Source organism: Trematomus bernacchii, unplaced genomic scaffold (assembly GCF_902827165.1).
Source record: "Trematomus bernacchii unplaced genomic scaffold, fTreBer1.1, whole genome shotgun sequence".
NCBI classification, from domain to species: domain Eukaryota; kingdom Metazoa; phylum Chordata; class Actinopteri; order Perciformes; family Nototheniidae; genus Trematomus; species Trematomus bernacchii.
The window spans coordinates 1,363,639-1,389,852 of NW_022987801.1; the positions used below are offsets into that span (position 1 = coordinate 1,363,639).

Sequence of the window (26,214 nt, forward strand, 5' to 3'; positions counted from 1 at the left end):
GTGAACATTAGGGTAATTTTCTTAGTAGACTTCTATAGAATCTGACTTTTTTTACATCAGTGGAGTCGCCCCGTGATAACAATTTAAAAAAGGTTTAAGCGACTTAAGGCTTCACTTTTCAGACCCAGAGGTCGCCGCTAGACTACAACACCCAGAATGATTGCTTTTCAAATAAGTTTGTTCCCTTTTTTGTGGATTTTGGAGACAAGGAACTGGCAATATTACTTCACTAGCATGTAAGATTTAATTCTAGGTACGATGCCTCAGTTTCTGATCATGTTTTGCAATTCTTAGTTACGTTTGAATACATCAATTCGTGTTCAAAGAAGAGTTAAGGTTTTAAGTCTCAGAAAGACGTTGGTAGTTTGTTCTCACCTGGGTCAGCTGAGGGAGACCACCAGCATCGGCCATCTGTGGAGGACAAAGCAAAGAAGAGTGTAAGAGTGAATGGGTAAATAAAGTGCAAGTAAGAAGACAAACAGGGTAAAACAGATTAATAAATAAATACTTTGTTGGTTACCTTTAAGAACGAGGTTGTTGTTGGGTCCATCTTGCTGTTGCACTCCACCTAGCGGTCACACAAGGGAAAAAAAAGTAAACATCTGCCATCACAACAATATTCAACTCTTTGTGTTGAAAAAAAAACCCTAGAAACCTGTCAAGTTGAGTCAAATCGCCATTGAAATATATTAAAAAAGATAAAATAAGGCCTCAACACTTACGGCAGCTTCCTCATATGGAGCCTGATCGCCAACCACCAACATGACTGGACAACTGAAGTGGAGAGAAAAAGAAATTAGGAGGGTTTTATTAAAATATATTGGAGGTTTTTCTCAAAATCAAACAAGAAATAAAGTATACAGATCAAAGTTTAGAAGATATTTACTTGAAGGTGCTGTTGCGGTCAATGTTCAAGTCTCTGCGGCTGGAGGGAAACAGAAAGAGAAGTTTATAGTTGGTTGTTCTTTTTAAATCTGCCATATATTTGCATTCATGTCATAGTGTTTTGCCGGTGTGTTTACCTGTTGTAAGTCTTCCAGAAGAGCTCTATGTTGACCAGGTTTGACGCTTTGGAGATACGCTCTCTGTGAAACTTCACTAGCTCTGTGGTTGCTGACAGCTCCTCCTGCAAGAAACAACATTTTATCTACGCTATTGGCGGAAAGTTTGTTGTGTTCTGATACAATTATGAAACACATATTGAATGTTACACTTGAATTATCATCTTTGTACCTGACTGAATAGGTGGGACATAATCTGCTCTGTGAGGGAAGACGTCACGGAGACGAGCTAGAGGAAAGAAAGATAAATCAATAGGACGGTTCATCTTTTTGGAGTTTAATATGATAAACAAGGACATAATCAATAGTACTCTGGGACCATGCACGCGGTCGCATAATTTCATATCCACAGATAAACAAAAATTGATGGAGAGGTCCTATTAGGTCTAACTCTATTAAATACAGCATCAGAGTACAAAGACGATCGTACCTTCTGGGCAGCCCAGTCGATCCATCCTCGGGCGTTAGTGTCGATGTTGACCAAAACCAGACCTTCCACTGAATCTGGGTTTGCGAGCTGATGAGAGACAGGAAGCAGCAGATGGTGAGATGACAGGAAAAACATCACGAGACAGAATGTTTTCAGTGTATTTACAGTAAGTAGGTACAAATATAGAGAGAAATGTACATGAATAACACAGTGTAGAAAGATAAGAGTAAGTTAAATCAGTACATGTAAAATGTCCACACATAATTAAAGCTGCACAATTATCACATTAAGAGTTTGTAGCATCCTCTTCACCTGATGCCATTTTAATAAGTAATCTTATACGTTTTCTATATATTAAACATGTTTACAGAGCTGGAATAAACTAAGGGAATTTAATGAAGGATTAAGTCTAATTTAAACTACTAGTACTTTACTTGAGTACTTTCAGTTTTTGCTACTTCACAATTCTGCCTTCCATAGAGGGAGATATTGTATTTTCTACCATAAAGTAATATAAATGAGCATTAGCAGCTGCCATATTGAAGTGATACTCTCATTAAATCATCCATAATTAAATTCAGTAATATAATATATTGTGAAATGGGCCATTCTGAACAATGAGTTCTTTTTACTGCTGGTACTTAAAGTTTAATGCTATATTTCCTTAGTCCTTCTTGGATTCTAACTTGTTCAAGAGTGGTTGTATATAGATTACATTACAAATGGCAAAAGATGTTTGAGTTACAGATTTATTAATGTATCCTTTACAATTTCACAAATGTGACAATTACTACATATGTTACTACCATCTTTCTCTGCGGTTTAATAACACACCAAGTTGCAGTATAATTAGCTGCTGTCAGAACACAAGAGCTTAACACAAAAGACACTCACTGCGAACTTGGAGAGGATGTACGCTCCGACTCCCACACCAACTCCGATTACAGTACGGAAGCTGTGAGGGACAAAATAAGTTAAAAACACATACGGAGAAATCTCTACATATGTAGTCAAACAGAAAAAAATCACAAGTTTATTTTAAGGTGAGACAGAACAGGCAAAAATCTTTAAATTCTGCTCCTTTTTACGTCAAATGCTGGTGACTCACTTGAAAAACTGCAGGACGGAAGGGAGCATGTCCGCTATGATGTCCATGGTGGGATACTGGTAACTGTAACAGGAAATCAAAAGCAATATCAGTGGAAAGATCCATCATAATTAGGAAAACACACAACATCCAATGTGTAATAGACGTGCAAAAGGTACCCCCATGAATGTGAAACCTAACTAATGTAGTGATTGGCCATTATCCATGATGCATGATCACTAAAGATTAGACTCTATATTTGATACATTGGCTGATCCAGAGGAATTTAAAACGATATCAAAAAAGAATAAGCTTCCACTTCTAGATTGAGGGTCGCAGCCGAGACAAAATCCTCCCGAGCTGGAGGACGTGAAGTGATGGAGAAGTGCGTCAAAAGATAGAGAAAAGGCCGTCTTTTCTTTAAACCTCTGACAAGAAGAGCGTATTGAGGAGGGAGATGTGAGAGATGGGAAGTATTTTGGGAAGAGATTAGGTTTAAGCCTGCCACAGAAGATTGTTTCTGAGAAGTTTATTCGGAAGAAATGCAAGGTTACTGCAGGACAATGAGGGAAAACCAGCATGTCAACACACATATAAGAGGAATGACGTCGTACCCTGAGGGGTAGGCAGCAGCCCCCTCCTCCTGCCCCGGAGCATCAACATGAATCACGGTGAAGTTCTTCACAATCTCCTGCATCTCCTCGAACTTGAACAGAGGGGAGAAGCAGCTCTTACCTGTGAGGAGGAAGAAGAAAAGGGAGGGATTAAATGTGGGAGGTCAAGAAAAGGTTGGTGCTAGTGTAACAGTTGTAAATATGCAGTGGTGTTTCGTGTTACATATTTATTTGTAAACCCTTTAGTATAATCACACAAATTCAGGGTTTTGTATTTAATAATTCTGGGACTAGGTCTGAAATCAGTGGGCAGAACCTCCAGAATTTAGTCACTGTACTCAGAAGATTATTTTTGTGGAGACTTCCCCCCCTTCATATTGTGTCACTCACGTGTCAGTGTGAGGGAAAACCAATTTAATAGCGACTGATTTGTTGTATATCTGTTGTCAGTCAGTGAAAGATCGGCTCAACTGTATGCTGGCTCGGGTCTCATCCATCAGCGAAAGATACATTACACAACGCCAGAGATGGCAAAAGTACACACATCCTTTACTCAAGTAGAAGTACAGATACTCGTGTTTAAAAATACTCTGGTAAAAGTAGAAGTACTGACTAAACTTCTTTACTCAAGTAAAAGTAAAGACTTCGAAATGTACTTCAGTAAAAAGTACCCATAACTAGCAGCTGTTTTAAAGAGTACCTGACCTCCCTTTATATTAATAGAACAATAATGTCATTGTTAGCTAATGAATGTTTCCATGCTGAACAACGGCAACATGACAACGTTTTCATTGGTCCCTCTTCTTTAGAGAAGACCAGGAAATGATGGATACACGGATCGTGTTCAAATCAATAGGCACGCAATGACTCTAAATAATAATGATCACGCCACCAAACACACATTCAAACTAAAGGAACCAGCCTGTTTGGAAAATGTAAGAAGTAGAAAGTACAGGTATTTGTGTTCAACATGTAAGAAGTAGAAAGTACAGGTATTTGGGTTCAACATGTAAGAAGTAGAAAGTACAGGTATTTGGGTTCAACATGTAAGAAGTAGAAAGTACAGGTATTTGTGTTAGAAATGTAAGAAGTAAAAGTAAAAAGTCATCAAAAGTGGAGTAAAGTACTGATACCAGAAAAATGTACTTAAGTACAGTAACGAAGTATTTGTACTCCACTACTTCCCACCTCTGCACAACGCAGATACCGCTAATCAACACCGGTTACACAAGTTTGACTAAGATGAAGGAGAGAGAGAGACTTACTGTCCAGACCCGCGTCATGGAAGGTGAGGATGGCGGGCCTACGGGTGGTCCGTGTGCCGTGGAGGGTCACGTGCAGAACACCGTGCGGGGTCTCGATGCTGTGCTCCTGCAGAGAGCAAGAGAAGAGAAATAACAAATATGAAGTGTTATATTGACATTGCTGGAGAGAGCTGACAGCTATGTTCTAGTAGTTCATCAAATATACAGTATCTCCCCCAAGGTTTTTATTCCGTGTTCATTTTCATTCCAAAACAACCTCTCTAGGCCCTTGGATTGACAACAAAGAGACACACAACACTACAAAGAGACTTATATTGACCATGAAAAAGGGTAGAGCAACCACAAACATACAAATAATGACTACCAAGAAACGGAAAATCAATTACAACAATTACAAAAGGATTAACAATAAGATTAAAACTACTAAGGAGACTCATAAATGCAACAAATGATCTGAAACAACTACAAAGAGACACAACATTTTTGATGATTTTACTTAATTTTTTGTAGATATTTCCTACGATAAAGAAAACGTACCTGTCCTTGGTCCAGGAGTATCCTAGCAGCCAGTTCAACATCCTGTGAGAAATATAGAAATGAACTCTTGTTAGAACAAGGTGTGAATGTGTGAAATGTGACTAAAGATGTCACTTTTGTCTTGTTTGTGTAGCAGAGGAAAAAGAAACCTATACAATAGGTTCTTCAACAATTAATCATTTTTTGATAATCAACCAACAATTGAGTCGAAAGAAATGTCATATATTGTCTTTTTTTATCCGACCAACAATAAGCCAAATAAAATCAGTTTATTTCCATAGAAGAGAACGAAAAGAAGCAACTCCAAAAAACATCAGATTTTTGGTGTTTTTACTTTAAAAGAAAACTTGATTGACTTTGTATAGGGCTTCTCAAAGGACTCAATTGAACAACTTTGTTAATTTCATTCATAAAAGTCTTGATAAATTGTTGTAATTGTAATCAGAATAACTTCCCGTCAGAATCTGATGAGCATAACAATGGATTTTTCCTTCTTTTCTTCTTCTTTCTTTGTCTTTTTTACTGAGTATAAATAGAAGCCAAAAGCATATTTGAGAGAAAATTCCAACGTATTGTTCTTTCAAAGTCCTTTTATGTTCAAAGACGCCATGCTCGCTCAGTAATTAACACCCACACAGAGAAAAGGGCGGTGTGTTAGACTCCAGAAAGAGCAGCAGAGGAACTCTCAGGAGGAGCAGGTGATTGTGGGATACCGAGGATTATTAGTAGGACGTCTGTCAGTGGGAGGCTTCACGTTCATTTGCAACCTTGGATCCATTTACCCAGCTATTAGATTACAAGCATCCCAAGATCCTCTGAAATGAGCAGTCTGGAGAGTTGAAGTAGAGGTGGGCGTTTGCATATGGCTGCATTATAAAAGGTCGTTAGTTTAATCAAAATGAAGCGTGTTCGCGATCATAGGCTTTAGCGTGTGGCAGAGGCGGGATGTCACTGAGACCGATGGAGGGTCGGATAATCATCCGTCACATCCCCATGGGTCATATCATAGTCGATGATGCAGGAAAGAGAGATGAGACTATAACTTATATCTGTTCTTTTCTATTATTTATATATGTCACATTTTACAAAGAAGGCACTATAAGGGAATAGGTTACCATTTTTAACTAATAGATATCAACGTGAAATGTCCCAAGTTGTTTACTTACATTAAAGGTGGGGTAGGTAATGGAGAAACCAGCTCGAGTGCGCTAGAATTTGAAAATACACAGCCGGAAAAAATCTGCCACTTCCTTACAGAGCCCCTCCTCCAACACACACGAACGCGCACATGACCAATGAGGGCACGAGATAAGTTTGTGCACAGATGGAAGGCTGACAGGCAGGTAGGCCATCCAGTTACTTTAGCCGGGCCGGCTAAAATGATTGGTCGTGCTTTTTACAGTACTACGGCTTCCACAGATTACATTTTTTTATGGATTTTTTGTCAAAGCACTTAAGATATTCATTGCTATCGGGATGTTAAGAGCATTCCATGGAATATAACAAAAAGTGTATCTCGAGCTGGTTTCTCAAACTTACCTACCCCACCTTTAAGACAACATTTTTTTGTATTATGAGTTTTCTGAAATTGTACTTTTAAATGTGACAATGAGGAATTATCTCATTGAAATGTAGCTCATTTGTCCACATTTCCATTAAGACAAATGTTTTTCTTTTATTGTAAGATTTGTGAAAGTCTATGTCAAATATGCCAAAGACGCAATATCTAAAAAGTCCTCTGAAATACTGAACTTTTAAAAATGATTTTAAATATTGACTCAGGATCCAAACGTAGATACATTGGAAATGATTACATTACATTTCAGTCAGCTGACATTTCCAAATCAAACCATGAAAAAAAAAAACTTAAAACAGCAATAATCCATTAGCCACGTTAGCTTTCCATTAGCTTAACCATTATAAGTGCTACTTTGTTTTATTGAGATGCCAAGAAACCATGTCTTGCTTTTCATGGGATTGTAGACAATAAGAAAAATGATAGTTATTTAGTATTGTTATAATAATGACAGAAGTCCCTAACTTCCTGACATGAATGGACATTTCTTGTTACTAATATCACTAAACCTCTACCTGCTCACTCCCTGGATTCAAATTGAGATTATTTGTCTCTTTGTGTTGTTTTTCTTTTAGTGTTGTATTTCCCTGTTCTTCCCAGCAGGAGTCAGCAGTGAGAGACCCTCCGCTCTGCTGCATCTGCTCGACACACATCAGCAGAGGAGCTGCTCTCTCCCCCTCAGGGGCTTTGACGTCAACCTTGCACCTCTGAGCCAGCACTGCAGCTGCGCACAACACACACACACACTCGGTCACGGTATTTCCAACACATTGTGTCACAAGTACGCTTTGCTCATACTCCAAAACGCGCACGCGGACAGCAAAGACACAAAATGCTCACACACAATCCAAGCCTTGTTTTTTTTCACACACACACACACACACACACACACACACACACACACACACACACACACACACACACACACACACACACACACACACACACACACACACACACACACACACACATCCTTTGTGTGCAACATGTGTGTTTTTCTCCAGTGATCGTGATGTTAAATGTCTGTTTTCCTTGTATTGTGTCTTAACATTGCGATGCAAGTAAAATGTTAGACTTGATCTGACAACAAATCATCATTATCGTACACATTTGTGTGTTTGTGTGGCATCTCCTCTGACCTTGGATTCAGCCTGACCCGTCAGTAATGGCTTCTCCTCCGTGATGGCGATTTCCTGCATTTCTGTGGTCATGGCGTCAGCTCCTGTACAGGTAGAAGAGGCGTGAAAATCACTTCTCTGCACCGTGATAATGAATACATCTCATTCTCCCTGCCATCCTTAACACAGACACTTCACACAGGAACACACACACACACACACACACACACACACACACACACACACACACACACACACACACACACACACACACACACACACACACACACACACACACACACACACACACACACACACACACACACACACACACACACACACACACACACACACACACACACACACACAGGCAGCATGTAAACACCTACACACACAAAGTGATTAAATACAGCGTGCAGAAGATTTCTTCCGGGACTGTGTTTGACCTGTGGGACCCTATGAAAGTTAATTAGTTATTAGTGCTGGCAGAGATGAGTAGAAAGGGATTGTGGGGCAGGAAAAGTAAGAGCTGGACATTTGTTTAGGATAGCTAAGAACAGACGTAAGGACAACACTAAAAGGAAAGGGCCGTGAACAAAGGAAAGAGAAAATGAGAAGCACCTGAGGGGAGGAAAGACATGGAAACAAGTGGCTGATAGGAAAAAAACACTTTGTATTGAATTACTGTTATCTGAGAAAGTTACTGAAGCATGCTGCTTATTTACATCCACAGTGTGTGTTTGTGTGTGTGCATTGGAACAGCCAGGAATTAAATGGTGCGCCCGACGGGAAAACACAACCAGAGGTACAGTAAAGGTTAGTTCATTTCATTGACATCTTTCCACAGGTCTCACAATTCAAAATGAAGCCTTAACAATACGATCTTTACATTTTAAAGCATCTTTAAACATCTTCTGCTGCTGGATTAGTGATTTTTCCAGTGGCCAAATAAAAATGGTATATTGACTGTTTTATTTATTTGTCATAGCTAGCATTCTACTTTCAGAATGAAATGGTTTTGTCAATATTTAAATTATATTGGACAAATTATCGGCATTAATGTGAGGTCAAATTGCTTAAACATAACATGATTGTTTTGCAGTGAAATTGTATTAAAGGACTTAACCAAAAAAAGAAAAAGGAATATAACCTTTTTCTTTTGCCAAATCTTTGTTGTTGCTCTGTTTACACTATTGATGTCAGTTAGATTAAATATTATTATATATTAGATTAACTATTAAATATTAACCTACGCTTCCTAACCCTCAGGTGTGCAGAGAATACAGGTTATGAACTTGCTATTAAACATTTAAAAAATATTAAAAGTATTGGTTATCTTATAGGTATTGGCCATGGGAAGCAGGTAAATATCTGTAGCGGCTACAAAATATAATACACGTTGTACATCCTTGGTCATAGCAGTATTTGTAGTTTTCCATAGCAGTCTTAGACAATTATTAGTACTTCACATATTCTTGATACACTAAACATAAATGGATGGATTCAAAAGTTAAGTACAAGCTTAGATTATTGGGTAAGTAGTGGATGAGCACAGGTTGTCGTTGTGCCTGTTTGACGACTTCATGACCAATCTGGGCCCTCCTGACATCACTCGTAGTGTGAGTTCAATCCATGCTCTCATAAACCGATGACTGTATACCATCTGCAGATTTGTCACCGTACGTCCGGCGTGTTGGTGTGTGTTTACGTGCGTGTGTGCACTCATTCGAAAATGCACTGCTTCCCCGGGGGGTCTGTGTGTCTCTCGGAGGGAAATGACGAGTCAACAATGCAACCCCCACAAAGACAAATATCTGTCAGTGTCTTTATAGCAATATTTCAAAAGCTGCTGTCACTACTGTAGAGAAATTAGGACTTTTACAAGTTGTTGTTGGTTTCTGGATGAGGGATTAATGAAAAAGAACATCTGCATTCTCTAATCTTTGCAAATAAGCTTTTCAAATAAGCAAGCTTTTAGATTAGTTTTAGTCAAATTGACTTTTCCGCCAAACTAACAGTAATAGTTTAAGCTTAATGGACACAAAAGTAATGGTTTTACGGCAGATAAATTACACCAGAACGTATATTTAGGCCAACATCGACCAAATATCATCAAAGTGCTGAAGCTAGTTATTATGAGTTAAAGGGGACCTATCATGCAAAATGCACTTTTGTACGTCTTTTATACATGAATATGTGTCCCCGGTGTTCCAGGGAACTCACCAAGTGTCAGAAAACACAACCCTCTCTATTTCCCTCCATACCCAAATCTCTAAAAAAGGGGCTGCAACGGATCTGATAAAAACTGATCCAGATTTGAACACTGTCCTGACGTCAGGACGGTGGCGCTACGGCTATTGGGCCAACTCCACCAACCAGGAGGAGACAGCCACGGCCATTGCCGTTCGAAAGCGCTGGAGACGCTGTAGTACATATGCCAGGCCAGTAGATAGTGCCGTTCTCACAGAATCAGCCCTTGCTAAAACAGAGCTAGAAATTGTCAAATTGAGCAAAATGAGGCATGGCTAAAATGCATGATCTGTTTGGTATTTTGAAAAAAAAAAAGTATAAATATGCCTTATATAGGTATGGTCCTACACTATATTATTCAAATATAGCATGATAGGTCCACTTTAAGCAATTCATCCATTGAAAGGAGCCTGGATAAAGCTCAAGGTGTACAAAAGTCATTACTTGATCATATATTCTATATACTGCCTATTTTTTACAGTATATCCACTTCTCGGGGGTTCATATAAACATGTAATGGCCAATCTGCCATCTCACTGTACCACCACGGCCTGCTTTCAGTATTTTATCTCCCGCCACCTGCCCATTTCACCCCCTCGGCATTCAGCTGTCCGCGATTGGTTCTTTAAATATCACACGTTCATATTTATCAGATGAATGTTAAGTGAGCCTCAGGGGAAGTCTGTGTCCAGCTTTGCTTGCTTCTTATGAACTCTTGAAGCTGATTCGAAGATTCAACAAGTGATTGCCTGGAAAATATAATAAAAAAGGGAATTAAATCCCATCACACTTCCAAGATGATCGCTTAATATGACTTGCTTTGATTGAGAGGGTTTGTAGGTGACGTGTGAAAAAGCCAAAAGCAATCTATATTCAAATAGCTGAAACTGAAATATGTTCTCCGCTGATTGGCTCTGTAATTGGTCGCCAGAGGAAGCATATTAAATGGCTATTCAGTGTCTCTCTGTTTCACAGACCATCCCCACTATTTTGTATAGTTCTGGCATGTCCTGAAATGACTGCAGAGTTTATTTGTTTATATGCTCCTCTGTGTATATTAATAGGTCTCTGGTGTGACACTGTTTGGATGTTTGGGAAGGGAAAGGTATGCTGCAACAGGATCTCTGCATCGTTTGTATCAACAGGATGACATTATTTTACGAGGGACCCTCCGCTCTGAAGGGAAAATAAACAATGGAAACCAAGCGTTTGCATTACAAAGTCCAAAGACAGTTAACAAATGCATATTTTAGTCCAAATCATGGCAAAAAACAATCATAATGTCAGTCACAACTTCCCAGATTTAAACAAATGGGTCCAAAACACAAAGACATTCAACTTGTTCTTGTTCTTACGTGGAACCAGTTTATATTCAGTGATTTCGCTGAATAAATGTTATGTTTTTATAATAGAAATGTGTAAGGAAACAAGTTGACATTAATGTGGCATCTTGTGTCTAATCACTTGACGAATAGAAGTCCAATTATTGCTCTTCTAGCTCTGTCGTTGGTCTCCACCATCAAAAGGTTAATGTATTATTATTCACTTCCCTTTTCAACTACTGCTTAATGCTCCAATATGTTCGCTGCTAGCTTGTCGCAAACCTTGTCTGTCTGCTATTTAGCTTTAGGTCAGTAACATACAATGTATAAAAGCCTTTTTACGAATTAATTAAACAAATTATTGCATTAATAAGGTAAATAAAACATTTTGCGCAAGCTCTTATTGAGTGAAATCAACTCAATGGTCTTTACCAAAGCATTGTGGGAACAGTTTACGATAATTTATTTAGTTTTTTGGACATAAAGATCACTAATTATTGGTTAAGTGCAACTGATATGAGCTGCTATATTATCTGCAGACAGACAATGCTGTAAAAAGGCCGACAGCACATTCAGCAGCATGAAAAGAGGTCTCACGCAACACACCCATTACCCTTAATCTACTTTCTCTACCCTCCACTTACTGTTTCCTGCTACATTTTTATTCAGCCTTTAATTCTCGTCCATCATCACCCATCTTTCTTTATCTCTGCCTCCGCCTCTCTGTGAGTCAGTGTGTTTTAGAGCGTGTAATAACTGCTAAACTGAACAGGAGGCGCCGTCTGTCGCCTGCAAAGACAGACAGAGATAGAGAGAATGAGGCAGATTTATATGGAGAGCGAGAAGGGATGAAGACGAAAAAAAAGGCCAAAGAATGTGTTGCTGGCTGAGAACGGAAAAACCGACTTATATGCGTCTACTTCCACATATCAGCTGTCAAAGAACAGTTGTTGTACTCATCGGTTTGCACAGAACAGGTTCCACGTGTCGGATATCAGGCTGTGTCGGATAATTGCTCCAGCTAAATTAATCAAAGCTTATTTTTGATGTGCATTCATTATCACGCAGAGAAAAGGCATTTCGCTCGCTGTTCGCAGGCGGGGTCATTCCAACATGTCACATCTGTTTTCGTCAAATCCTTCCTGTCATTCCTCCACCCTAACCCCCCTTTATCCCCATCCTCCCCCCAATTTTCTGTCACGTTGACTACATCACTTTGTCCTTTGACTCGAGCTGATGTTTTGGTACAGATATACAAAGAATATTTAGGTTGTTTCTATGTGTTTAAGGTCATTTCTTTCACTGTACCCTACGGCAGGAGTTTATAAGCTGATGCTTATGGCATTGTGATGGTTAATAAAACATGTATTTATGCTTAATAGATCAGTTACAGACTGCTAATGAGGACAACTTCTAGTAAAACCTGTCAACTATGCACGATTGCATGTAAAAAAGCAACCATGTTTCCTACAAAATGTGTTTCCCATTCGAATGGTCAATAACATTTCAGAGGAAACACATTTGTCGTGACTTAGAAGAGTTACATTATAAATTGAAAGAAAACAAAGCAAAAAACGACTCTGTTGTGACACTTTGTGGCCAGATAATTTGGCTTTAAATAAGTATGTTTGTTAGCTCAATTAAGTTAGTTAAAAGAGTAATGACTTTTGGTTTTGCAAGGCACACAAACAGCTTACTATTGGGTGAAAGTCCAATGTTGGACCCAGCAAAAAGAGACACGTTTAGTGGATTTGCACTAGTACCTTCCAGGAAATATCCACAGCCTCCTTCTCTGAGTCCAACCCTGACCAAAGCTCTTCTTTTCTCCTCCTGTAAACTCTCCTAAAAACAACCTTATTTGGGTACTTTCAAAAGTTTAGCTTCCTCACAGCATTGTAGGGGGTGACTAATACATGTTTTTGGTTTTTCCCAGGTTTTACCGTAGCCGTGCACTGCTACAGAGATCATTCTGTACTGCAGACCTGTGTGCGCAAGTCAGGTGATACGAGATACAACCTCCAGTTCATACTATAGCTGCAGTCGACACCCTCGCGTAAATGCCAAATGCAACCCAGAACAGCTCCATGTATTGCTAAAAGAAACTCCAGAAGGCCAAACTCCTCAAAGCTGATATGGTCATCATAAATGTGTTTCTTTATACGTGAAACGGTACTGCACTCTAAGAGTAACAAGCATCTTCAATATGTGCCAGCGGATGTCAGAGCTTGTATTCCTGCCATCAGACAGAGGCATTAATTGCATTCTTTTATCAAGACTTCGGATTGGAAAATTGCACGAAAGCTCATCCCCGTCTCCGTCCATCCGTCATTTGTCACGCCGCTGACTTTTCATTCCCTTTCTCCATTTCTGCCAGTCATTCTCTGTCTCACTGCTGGTCTTTGTCCCATTCCTAGCCATCCTCTTTCTGTCCCTTCCACTTTCTTTTTGTCTCGGCCCAACAGCGAGTGAAAAGGGAAAAAGGGCAGCACAGTACTCTTTTATTTTCCCTCTGCTGCCACCAGTGTGTGAAGCGCAGACACAGAGAGACACAACCAGACACATCAACAGTGAGCTAAAGTAGGGCACTGAGCAATAAGGTCACCTATATTCAGAGTGCAGGCTGAAAGGTTAAAGCCATGGCATTCGTATGTCACAGTATGTACGGTACGTGTTTCAGTGTGTGGTGTCGAGAAGCAAACCATGAGAGGGTGGTGGCCCTGACATCATTTATTTCAGAAGTTATTTGGGGTTCAGCGGGCTACAGTGTAGATGTCCTCTCCTGGGTTTACTATCTGACCCAGGATGGCGATAATATCTTTCATCAGCTCTCAGGAGTGTTGTTTTAATGACATGCAGGGTCATATAGTGTTTTTGTTTTGGCAAAATCCTTCTGTCTAAATGTATCCCACCAAATCTCCCTTATATGATTGATGTGTATAGAGTGGTTCAGGAATGAGTCCTTAAACCTGGATGATTTAGCACTTTTAGTTCTCTTTGGGCCCAAAGTCAAAGGTTATTTGAATGTATTTGTTGCCTGAAATAAGGTCAGAGGTTAACACAAAAAATAAGTGACTTTCACATTTTGTTCTACATCATACAAATACATCAGCAAACACCCCACTTGTGAATGTCCTAAGTTTCTAAAGTGTCCAAATGAGACTACATTTCATCTCACCAAACATTTGCCGCCTTTAGCTTGGTGGTGACGTGAAGTTATGTGTCCGTCATGTAGCTCGTTTATAGCCAAACATTAGCTATTTACTTCTGGAGATTGCTTTACGCTTCGAAACTCATAAAGTGGTGTTATTATTATGTTGAGATTATCCTGCTAAACCAAACGTGAGAGTGTCCTAAAACGTGTGTTTGCCAGAGAACTTATTTTCGACAATATTCTGAAATCCAATTTAAAATTGCATTGCTCTTCGTCAAGAAAGCCGTTGCAATGCTAACTTTTCTGTTGGCTTCCAAAAACATATCATCAGTGCACCAGTCTATACTCTGAAATGTTTAATAAAGTTAAAAAAAAAAGAGTAAAGAATCTTGAGGAGAAAACACAAAAAAGTCTGATCCAGACTAAAGTCACTGGAGATGTAATGGTTCACTAGAGTGTAGTGAAACAAGCAAGCATGCAATTGTAAATGAATCACCCTGCAACACACACTAACACACACACACACACACACTGGAGAGGCCCAGGTGTTGCCATGAACACTCTCAGGACTGAATCAGTTTTCTGTACAGGAGTAAATCTTGTTAGTCTGCAGAGCTTCACTGCTGTCACACCTGGGTACCGCCGTGTCATTTATCATGCGGCATGAGGTCGGCATGCAATCTGCGGTGGATGAGTTTATCCTTTGTTGAGGGTCTACACATACAAAGGAACAGGTGTTACAGCGAGGCCCTCTTTACTGCATTTTCACTGCTGCACCCGCTCAATTTCAATATCTGTATTTAACTGCTAGAAGCAGAAGAAGAAGTCATCCTTTATGAATCCCGAGGGCAAATGTAATTGCTAGCACCATGTATCATCTGCACAACACTCTGTGTCTGCAGAACTATTGGTTTACATTTCCCATTCATTTATCTACCGTTGCTTTAATTGTTGCATTTCCGTTTCTCATTCAATCAATGCCGCAATAACCTAATTTCCACATGATCAATTAAGACTCATTTTAATGGTTAAAGTGATCATGTTTCAGAGCGATGCTGTGTGCCACAGGCTTTTCTACTTGCTTAAGTGTTTTGGAAGCAGATTGAATGTGTGGTTTGATATGCCAACACGACACAAACCTCACTTTGTCTCTCAGGGAATAGTGGCTTGTAAAAGCTTAAATCAACAAGTGCTACTGTGCATTTCTGAGTACATCCACACTCCTGCAGTCGGTTTGAACATTAGGCCTTTTGGGGGACTGTTGCTAGGTATGCTGGACAGTCCGAGAGAGAGAGAAATGAGCAACAAATGCCTGAAAAGAAAGGAGACACAACGTCAGCATCCATGGAGACCCAGAGTGGAGCCAAAGCTCCCCTCGTCTTCTCTCTGAGCCAGGCATTTACTCACCCCCCCCCCCCATCTTTTAATCTCCTCTCCTGCTTCCCACGGCGATGGATGGGCACACGTGGATCACCTTGGCTCTCCAAAAAAGCCACAAAAATGAAAGAGCATCTCAGTAAAGCCTGTTTTCTCTTTGTCTGTCTCTCAGCAGATCACTTTGGCCTCTTGTCTCCTGAAACCCTCTGTCCCCATCCCTCAGAGGCTCAGCTCAGCTCTTTTCATTGTCAGACCGCCTATTATACCCTCCATCATGATATCACCTCTACTCAGACATCCAGTCTCTCGGTCTGTCTCGAAAAAGTGAGATTTTATCTTTGACAAACGGTTATTCTCTGAAAGAGCAGGTGATTCACTGCGTCCTCAGAAATATCATTATGACTGGAGCAGTATTAGATCCGTCCTTTTTACATTAGTTTTCATTATTAATTCATCATCTAAGTCATTCATTAGTACAAAAGACAAATAAAGTGACAATCAAGTGACATGAGTGCTAATGTTACCAAGCTAGGCTTTGACTTGAGGCGTGATAGCTAATCAGCCAAAGTAGCTTTCTTCAATTTACGGGAAAACTTAACCGTACAATAGCTCCTTCCAAATGTTGAAAGTTGTAAAAGAAGGCAGACGGCCCTTGCTGATGCTACCTTACCAACGCTAATTGGTCAAAAATAGGGTTTTACGTGAATGTTTGTAGGCTAAAAGCTGACAGTAGCTAAACACGTGGGAGCAAGCTTATCTCATGTAGAAAAACCTGCCCTCAAATGCCAATATGCGACATGGAAAGCAAACATCTAGAGGCCTGAAGTTTAGACACTTTATCCAGCAGTATTTGCAGAAATTAGCTTATTCTCGCTCAAAAGAATGTGCACAATAACTGCCCCACAATTATAGTTCTGTACATTTAAAAGTTATACATCAATCAAACTTAAGACTAACAGTATTCATAGCGATAATTACATTTTGGTAACTTTATCCGGTACAAACATGAACCAGCAGTAAGTCCAAAGCACAAACAGAACAACACATAGTTGTTCGTGAATAATTCTCATAGATATCCACCTGTTGCCCTTTGACGTTTATGACCAACCCTGACGTCTGTTATCTCCCTTAAGGAAGGGGCTGCTTCAGCCATATGTTGTTGTTACCAGTTTATGACCGGGAAACTCTCGGTCACAAATGGTTTATTGTTGTGGGTACACTGGAACGCTTCCTTCTTGGGGTTTGTGGACTCCAAGGTGTGAAATCTTCGAGGCCATAAGCGTTAGACGCAAGTAATTCAGTGTCCCCAGCTGTTTAGTCTATCTGCCCAAGAATGTTGATTACTCTCTCTGAACTAGTTAAAAGGTCTATCGAGAGAGAGGCGCTTCAGAATTGACGTGGCAACTCAACCTTGCAGTCAGAACCTCTGGCTGTTTGACTTGTTTTGTGAATCCTCCGGCTGAAGCTCCTAAATTAACCATCAGTGTTTGACATCAAAGCTCCAGCTCTCCCCGTGTCTCCTTCCTGAGTCGGTGACTCCTCCTGCATTGCTATACAGAAGTTTCCCCCACAATAGTCTTTCCGCCCTGCTCTCTCTGTTTATCTATGACATTCAAATGATCTCTCCTTTAGCGACATTCACCCTTTAACGTCTCATGACAGCCGGCTGATAGGCTTTTAGTTTGTCCACAGTGTATCAGACTGACGCATGAAACAAATCCAATCCAATTACCTTACCTTATGTGAGTGTACAAAAGACAGCAGTTTGTTTTGTTCAGGTCCGATCAGTGAAGGTTTATTCAGCTACCTGAAAGAGGCTTGGATGTTGAATCAATTGTTTCGATTCAGGTCATATGACAAAACACAGCTCGATTGCGCACACATATACTGATTGTCCTTTAAGCTAGGGTCAATTTAAACCTTGGAGCCATTGGCTAAGGGCTGATGAAGATAAATGGATCCATAATGGTTGGCTGATTGCAGCCAAACATAGAACAGCTTTTCAACCCCCAAAACACTCAGCTTTAATAGCACGTCAACAGCATCTCCAATGGTTTCCTACATGTATATGTAGAGGTTAAAGCAACATTGAGCAAACATTACCTGCATTTCTTTGACCATATTTACCCAACTAAGGTTTCTGAAAAACATTATCAGCATTTCAATATCATTATATGCTGCGCTAAAAGCCAGAGGCATGTCCAAATAAAGTACAAAGTAAAAAGACGTGGGTGTCCACATACTTTTGGCCACCTGTTGCTGCGTTATTAAATGTAATACATGCTTTTGATTACACTTCCTATGGCATCAGATTGATAAGAGCTGAGAGGAAAATATTATCTTGCTTCATTAAATAATATTGGAAGAGTTACTCTATTATTGCAGAAGCTAAAATATCCCTAAATGATGTCTAACTGTTGCTGTTATAGGCTAAAATATGAACAGCTAATGAGCGGGATTAGTGTTGGTGGGCGATTATGCAGAAAAATTAAATATAATATAATAGATTAGATGTCTGGACTCAAAGGTGAAAAGGACACTAACTTCCTCCTCCTCACTGATGCAGATTGTGACTGAGTTTAGAGCCGATAAAACTGAAGCCATATGGAGGTAGTGATTATGAGCTATTATTACAGCAGGCAGCCGATTGCTCTGATTACTGTTGAGTTATTAAAAGGCTAATTGCTTTACTTACTGTGAGTGTGTGTGTGTGTGTGTGTGTGTGTGTGTGTGTGTGTGTGTGTGTGTGTGTGTGTGTGTGTGTGTGTGTGTGTGTGTGTGTGTGTGTGTATATGTTGGTTAGTAGTGCAACCAATAAAAGGAAACATCATTAATCCACTTAAATGTACGTCGATATTCTGGGCTTCAATCTTCCTGATTAGGACTCAAATGCTCCGTTTTAATTATTGATTTAGTTTTAAACTGGTGTCTGGGGACAATGGTGCTGAAAGTTTTTACTTTTTAAAACTGCTTTTCTTCATTATAAATGAATCCAGCCAAGCCAAAATCTTCTTTTGAATCTCTAGATCTGATGTGTAATGTCATTTCAAGATCACACAAGCTTTTCCATTTGTCCTAGTGCTATAAAAATGTAACGTATTGCTCATCGAAACACTTACAGTTTGAATCACCTAATCCATGAGGATGATTGACGCAAATATATCAAAACAGACTCAACTCCTACATGACTTGTACATAAACAGATGTCGTTTTTATTGCATTTGGGCGACAAATTAAGATTTATTTGGGAATTACAATCTTGGATTCAGATAGCTTGTTCTCCTGTTGTTTCATATTTACCCTTCGGTAGCCTAAAGCTATTTTTTCTTCCCAGGGGACCAACATCATGGCGGCAGCCCCTGTTGCTAGGAGATCTGTCACACAACTGTGGACGATCTGCGTGGATATTGTGCATCGAAGCCAAGGGGGGGGGGGGGGGGGGCGTTACCCCTGTGAACATGTGTTTGCTGTTTATTTCCTGCCCCGCTCAGCTCCTATACTGCCTGTGGATCTATTGACTAACAGTCCTGATTATGTAACTGTGCGCCGAGGAATTCTAATTCACGCAAACAGACATACACACACACACAGACACACACACACACACACACACACTGTGAATCGTCGCCTCTGACAGACTGCATGCACATTTCGACGCATTTCTTTCCTTTAAAGTCACACTTACAGAGTGTTAAATTCGCACAACGCGGTTCAGTTTTAGTTGAAAAAAAAGAGCGATCTGCACACTGTGCTCCACACATCCAACCTGAGAATATGAATGGAGTTCGGGCCGAGCGTTTGTCTATAAATAGGGTGTTGTGAAGGCCTGTTTGGACTCTTGGGAACAGACAGGGCATTGTGGTGCCTGGCTGGCCTCTAGCCATTGGGCAAAAGACTGAGCAGCAAACACTAAAACACACACTTCCACACACTCCCCCAGATGCTATAGCGTAAGAAGACTGCTGTTATCTCATACACCTACACAGTATCAAATCCATACGCTGTGACCCAGATGCTGCAATGCCCTAGAACACCTACACAGAATATAAACAATTGTTTGTTTTTTCACCCAGACTAATTTGCACTCCACACTACAACTGGCCGAGACTTTGATGCGAAGAATTCAGATGAGAAGACACACTCGCTTGGTCAGGATTTATTAAGACTAGACTGATCTCAGACACCTACGCAGTGAGCAGTGCTGGTACACACTGTCTCAGTCATCAGATAATGTACTCCTCTTCCCTGTACAGACAGTAAAAATACATCTGACGCTACGATACAGGTACTAGGGTTCACCGCTGCCAAACGGATATCAAAATAACTGATCGAGCTTCAGTTACACAGGCAAGGCTTTAAAAAAAGCATTAATATCACAGGTTTCAATATAGAAAAGGACGATTTATTGAAAGCAGTTTGATTGAGAGGATTTCTAGACTGTAAAAACCAAATTAATGAGCCATAAACAACAATTTCTTTATGGTGTTTAGGTTGTCCACAATGCTATATCATATGGTAGTGGACATTTTAATGACCCTGCACCAGATTCCACTTGTTTTTCTTTCCAATAGGCTACAAAATGCAGGTGTTGTTGGGAAATGTTTCAGCTGTTCTCTGTGTCCTTTGGTTTTCCATCCAAGTGAATAATTTTTCAGTTGCCCGTGAGCACACATTTCAATGTTTGTTTTGCGTTTCGGTTGGTCTCCTGTGTCACGTTTGCCGGGGTTTTCACACACTGAGATGAATGTACTGTCAACAGAGAAGAATCAATGTTTCTGTTAGTGCCAACAGGGGGAAGTGCCACATTAGATGATGTTAGTTACTGTAGCTGCACTCTGATGGGCCACAAGGGATAAAAGAGCGTGTAAATAAAGTAAGAGAGGGGTTTTTCCTTCATAAATACAACTCATCAATGCATTTTAACAAAATGATTTGGCTTTCTATTACAGAATTTTTTTTCTATTTACACAAGTTATATAGAATTTCGGTTTAAATCTCCCAATTATTTCTATTAATAAAAAATGTTTTGATCTATTACATGTCAAACTGAGAATATGGCAATCACAGTTTCTCTGCAACCACAATAACACCTGCAAGTCTCTTGTTTTGGCCAACCAAATGTCCAAAAAGTTTAAGATATTTTGTTTACTAACATATATCAACAAAGACCCGTTATCGTTTGCGGGGTCCGTTTCTATCGTTTTGTTACGGCCTCGTGTAAACGAAAGGGCTGTACGCAAGAGAAACTATGCGGATACAACCCGTATCGTCCTCGTGTAAACGGGGTTTAAGTGTGGTTTTGCAAGCAACACCTTTTCCAATAAACATGGTCACTTGATCCATCTTCAATCTAAAAATATATAGTATCACAGCTTTAAAAGAGTACTACCCTCTCATTTGTTTTTAAATAATCAATGTTCACACTTGTTTCAATGGCAAACTAATTAAAAACAGCCATCAGCTTGTATCTGGTGTAAACGAACAGCGAAACTGAGCAGTAAACAAAACTCTTACTCTGAACAGGCAATTACACCCACAGACTTGAACATCAGCTCTGTAGCACAATCAGTAAAACACCATTAAATAACCTAACAGAGTCCACATACTAAAACAATACTTCACATCTAATCAGTGGCTTGGCGCCGCATATCCTAACAATGACAGATCTGTAAGAATCGAACAGCTGGCGCGCAATTAGAGGAGTTCATTTCAGAGTCAGCACCTCAACATGGACAAAGACTATTTCTGAGCAGTTGGGATGACAACAACATTTGATTCCCTGATATTCTGGGACCTGAATCAACCTCCAAATATAGCTCTTTACTGGCCTAGTCTGCTGCACACATTTATCTACCTTTCAAAAGTGTTATCAGCGTCTTCTCATAGCAACTATCAGACCTTAGATCCACGCAATCTAAGTAGAAGAATTGGGAGGGATTAAACCCTCTTTAATGGTCACACATGCAGAGCACACAGTGCAATTTGTTCTCTGCACTTAACCCATCCTAGTACCAGGAGTCTAGTACTAGGAGCAGTGGGCAGCTATTGTACAGCACCCGCGGAGCAATGGGAATGGGGGGGGTGGGGGGGTGTCCGGTGCCTTGCTCAAGGGCACCACGGCAGGGAAGGAGGTGAACTGGGACCTCTCCAAGTAGCAGTCCACAGTACACTCCATATTTAGGTCTGGTCGGGGACAGTCCAAGCCCCTACTGACTGAGCCACTGCCGCTCATTGCTACAGTACAACACGGAGAAAATTGGTAAATGTATCAGTGTAGCTAATTTCAAAGTCAGGAAATGACCTCCATTTGTCAACATTTTCATATAATAAACAGTTTTATTGCCAACACCTGAATGGTTTTATGAGTATTGACTCGTAATATGTTTATGTTTTATGTGAATCTTTAAGTAAGTATAAGATACACCTTCTCCAACATTGAACGTCAGAAAAAAACTATGATTTGAACTGTAAAAGCACAAAAACTTGACCGACCTACAGCAGGTCAAGCATATCGTTTTCCCCTGCAGTCAACACTGATGGATAGGCAAACACCACGGGAGTAAATGCTAATATTAGTAGAGTAAACAGGCAAGGTGGCCGTCTCAATACGCTCAAGCAAGTTCCCCCCCTACACCAACATGGGAGGAAGTCAATTTGTGCATTGGAAGATAAAGCAAACATGCAATAGACATGTTTAATATTTACAGCAGTTCTGGTATATGTCGTCCTATATTTACTCTTTTACGGTTGCCAGTTCTTCCACTCGAAGGGACCCCGGTTTACCTTTAAGTCAACTCTGCTTAGAGTGCAAAAGGTCAAACATTTACTGACAATCCCAATGCACAGAGTGGATGTCGAATGACGCTACAATAGTCGTTAATGGGTTTTGGTTGGTCGATAGCCACCAAAGCAACACGTTCAGTGGTGCAGAGACAATGTAAACAAACAAGGTCATCACTATCTATGGCTTTTAAAATGACAAACCTGCTTTTGTGAAATGCACTTTACAAATACTTCCTGTGTTTATCAGTGTGTTCAGAAATGCCTGAAAACTCCCTTCGAAGAGACCAAAAGTACCACAGTTTAATGATGTCAACAAGTTGATCTTGGCCAGAACACAAACACTCGGGGATGTAGCGTTGGGCTACTTAGCAACTGTGGCAGCTGAAGAGTTTACTTTTGATCTTAACAGAAGCGTATGACTCGACCCCTGAAAAACTCCACAAATCCACACTGTGACAATTTAACATCCAGACTCAAAAGTAACAGTGTCCTCTCTGCAAGCATTTTTTCATAGGCTTCAATGAAATCAAGACTTATTTTTGCATCCAGTCGTGTCGCCCCTTTAGCCATACAAAGGCACTTTACAGATTTGAAAAAAAGACAAGACTATGAGAAATGGGCGTACCGTAATCTGACCCTAATAAAATACTGTTTTTGAGCGACCACATTTATGAATTGCGGAAATAAACAGGTAACAAAAAGTATAGACACAAGGCCACTGGTAGCACCACACCCACAAGCATTTGTAACAAAGAAAAACAAATAGTACACTGTGTGTGTGTGTGTGTGTGTGTGTGTGTGTGTGTGTGTGTGTGTGTGTGTGTGTGTGTGTGTGTGTGTGTGTGTGTGTGTGTGTGTGTGTGTGTGTGTGTGTGTGTGTGTGTGTGTGTGTGTGTGTGTGTGTGTGCGTTTCTACATCAACAAAGCCTTTAATTTCTGAGCAAGCTTGCAGAGAGCCTGTGCGCGCATTTCAACATCTAAATGAACAATGTGTACTTCAGAAGAGACATTCTGTACACGTCTGTGTGTGTGTTTTTTGTGTTTCTGTGTGTGTGTGTGTGTGTGTGTGTGTGTGTGTGTGTGTGTGTGTGTGTGTGTGTGTGTTGTCAGCAATGTGTAATTCCGAAGAGCCTTTCTGCACAAGTGTTCATGTTCGTTCGTGTGTGTTTCTGTGTGTGTTTCTGTGTGTTTTTGTGTTATCAGCAGGGGCTCCACTTCAGACTGCAAGTCTCAAAAAAAGAGGTATGACTCACACAATCTGCGCGTGAGCTTTTCTTGAGTGCGTGCATGCAGCATGCAGCATAGTGAGAACTGTAGTCTGAGTCTGTGGAGCTGTGTACAGAGTAGACAGAGTGTGTGTGTGTGTGTGTGTGTGTGTGTGTGTGTGTGTGTGTGTGTGTGTGTGTGTGTGTGTGTGTGTGTGTGTGTGTGTGTGTGTGTGTCCTTGGTCTGGCACGACACACTGAAGAAAAACAGGCTTTAATATATTCCATAAGGGAGTCTTACGAAACGGATCATTTGAGGACTTGCATGATTTTTTGATTTTTTTTCCCAGTTTAAAAAATATAAAAATAAGAAACCAAGGCACCACAGACCCAATGAACGTACACAGACAAGGGACACACCTCCATTTGACATTGACACATTTTATATCCCCTCCTCTGGCATGCCAAGAGCCACAACACCCCTTTCGACCCCCCCTCACAGACAGCCCTATTCTGACCCCCTCTTTCTCTTGAAAAAGAGACAAAGGCAACCTTTTTTTCGCAATAACAATATGTATTTAACCATGAAATACCACAAACACCACAAAAGAAGAGCAATGATGGTGATGCTGGTGGGTAAAATGCAAGACTGGGATGTATAGAGGGGGGGTTCATATATGATTCCAGTTAATGCGCCAGTAGGATGTCAATATTGCCCCAAATTCTGCATGCATGCCATTGAGCTGTCATGCCTGGCTCCGTTATTATAGGGGGGGGAGGTGGGGAGAGGAACAAAGAACTGACGGCTGTGCCACATGTGCGTCTCAATAACACGCACTCTCCCAATCACACATGCACTATTATCAGGATCCCATGCATGCAAAATGTCATTTAAATAGTCCTTCTTTTAATTGGCGCTTGTAAACACATTTAAATATTAATGTCTTGCAGAGTTGGCTGTTTTTCTGGTTGATAGCAGCGTGTTTTTGAATTCAATAAAGGGGGAAAACCTAGGGGGGGGGGTACTTTGGGTGTGCATAATGCATTATTAAACAGATGGTTCCACGTTGCATCCCTGCACATCAAACATTGTTGCCTGTCCCTTGCTGCACGACTGCACAGGCTACTCCCTCACTTGAACTAAAACAATTTGTTATGATCCTACTAGAAAAAACAGCAACGGGTTAAACTCACCTTTAATCAGCAGATAGGAAACAAAAAAATCTCCACACAAAAGCAAGGATTTCTTAAAAATGAATGTCAAGTCTGGTTCTCCACTTGTCTTCTTGCTCTCTTCCCAACCTGTTCCTCCAATCTCCCCGCTAGTCTCTTGTTATTTCACTTTTTCCTTCAACCTCCTGTATTTTCCACTGTGCCTTGTTCCTCAGTTTTCCAGTTTTTTTTATCCTTTTCCAGCAGGAGGAAAATTCAGCACACAGAAAAAAAAATATATGCAGCGGTCAATCAAAAGGCAAGATGTAGCGGTGTTTTAGGGGTGTTGGGAAAAGTTGTCCTGAAATAAAACAAAAAACACGTAGGCCTACGATATAAATGTGTTATTTGATTCAAAATAAGTGAAGGGCAGTATTTGTGAACCTTGTGGCAGCTCCGGTTTGGACCCGACTAAATGCACGTCAAATATCGGGAGATAATTGCGTGTTTATCTGTCTGGCTCCCCCCTCCATCTAGGAGTCACATTGGTACAGTCCACCCTTGTTGAGCTTGTGAAACTGAGCCGAACGCGCGAGCATTCCCGCCTGGGCTCGAGGCAGCGGGTTCGACTCCAGGTGTGTTTGTTTACAACTGAAGTCAGAAATGGGTCATGAAGCAGGAGAATGCATGTTTTTCGACTTTAGGAGGTCCAAAATAAAGACAAACATTGAGGACATGTCTGGTGGTCTGAACATGGGCTCTGAGTCTCTGAAGGGGGCGTTGTAGTTCCCAATGTTCCCTGAAAGAGTTTGGGTTACCACTGGGTATATTTCATTAACATAAAAAAGGAAATTACATTAATTTCCCTGATTACATCATATAAATAACACTTTTTCACTGCCATATGGAGAAACCAGGTGTAAAACTGCAAGACATGGAGTGATATCCATATATACAAATAAAATAATAATAATAATTTCTACATTTTACCAAATACTTTAGAGTGACTACAGTGTGCATTCATTTCATTATGGTTGTAACCATTCAAACTAGTCTGTAAAATGTTGGAACATCCTAACCCCGACTTTCTGAGCACTGTAAGTGTCACCTATACGTTTCAGTGCCACACATGGCAGCTTAACTGTACACCCAAAAAGCACAGCGAAATGATTGAGTGTACTGCATGTGAACACAATGTTGGATTTTAATTCAGATTGCCTTTACCGATTGAAAATGTATCAAATGACAAAAAGGCAATACAGTAGTTCCACAAAGAAACTGCAGTG

The 26,214-nt window shown here is 40.4% G+C and overlaps 1 protein-coding gene across 1 annotated transcript in view; it reads right to left on the bottom strand.

Annotated features, from left to right (window-relative positions):
• The window catches only part of ndrg2 (NDRG family member 2), a 29,359-nt gene extending 3,987 nt beyond the window's left edge, over positions 1 to 25,372 (bottom strand). Inside the window, exons 1-14 of the mRNA XM_034150137.1 lie at positions 24,971 to 25,372; positions 7,710 to 7,792; positions 4,995 to 5,036; positions 4,458 to 4,563; positions 3,193 to 3,313; positions 2,600 to 2,662; positions 2,386 to 2,446; positions 1,492 to 1,578; positions 1,234 to 1,290; positions 1,023 to 1,126; positions 887 to 925; positions 723 to 774; positions 521 to 568; positions 376 to 411 (exon numbers count right to left, since the gene is read on the bottom strand). Of these exons, the coding sequence (XP_034006028.1) occupies positions 376 to 411; positions 521 to 568; positions 723 to 774; positions 887 to 925; positions 1,023 to 1,126; positions 1,234 to 1,290; positions 1,492 to 1,578; positions 2,386 to 2,446; positions 2,600 to 2,662; positions 3,193 to 3,313; positions 4,458 to 4,563; positions 4,995 to 5,036; positions 7,710 to 7,781 (888 nt within the window). The 5' untranslated portion in view covers positions 7,782 to 7,792; positions 24,971 to 25,372. The remainder of the gene's footprint in view (positions 1 to 375; positions 412 to 520; positions 569 to 722; positions 775 to 886; positions 926 to 1,022; positions 1,127 to 1,233; positions 1,291 to 1,491; positions 1,579 to 2,385; positions 2,447 to 2,599; positions 2,663 to 3,192; positions 3,314 to 4,457; positions 4,564 to 4,994; positions 5,037 to 7,709; positions 7,793 to 24,970) is intronic.
• Between the last annotated feature and the right edge of the window lie 842 nt (positions 25,373 to 26,214).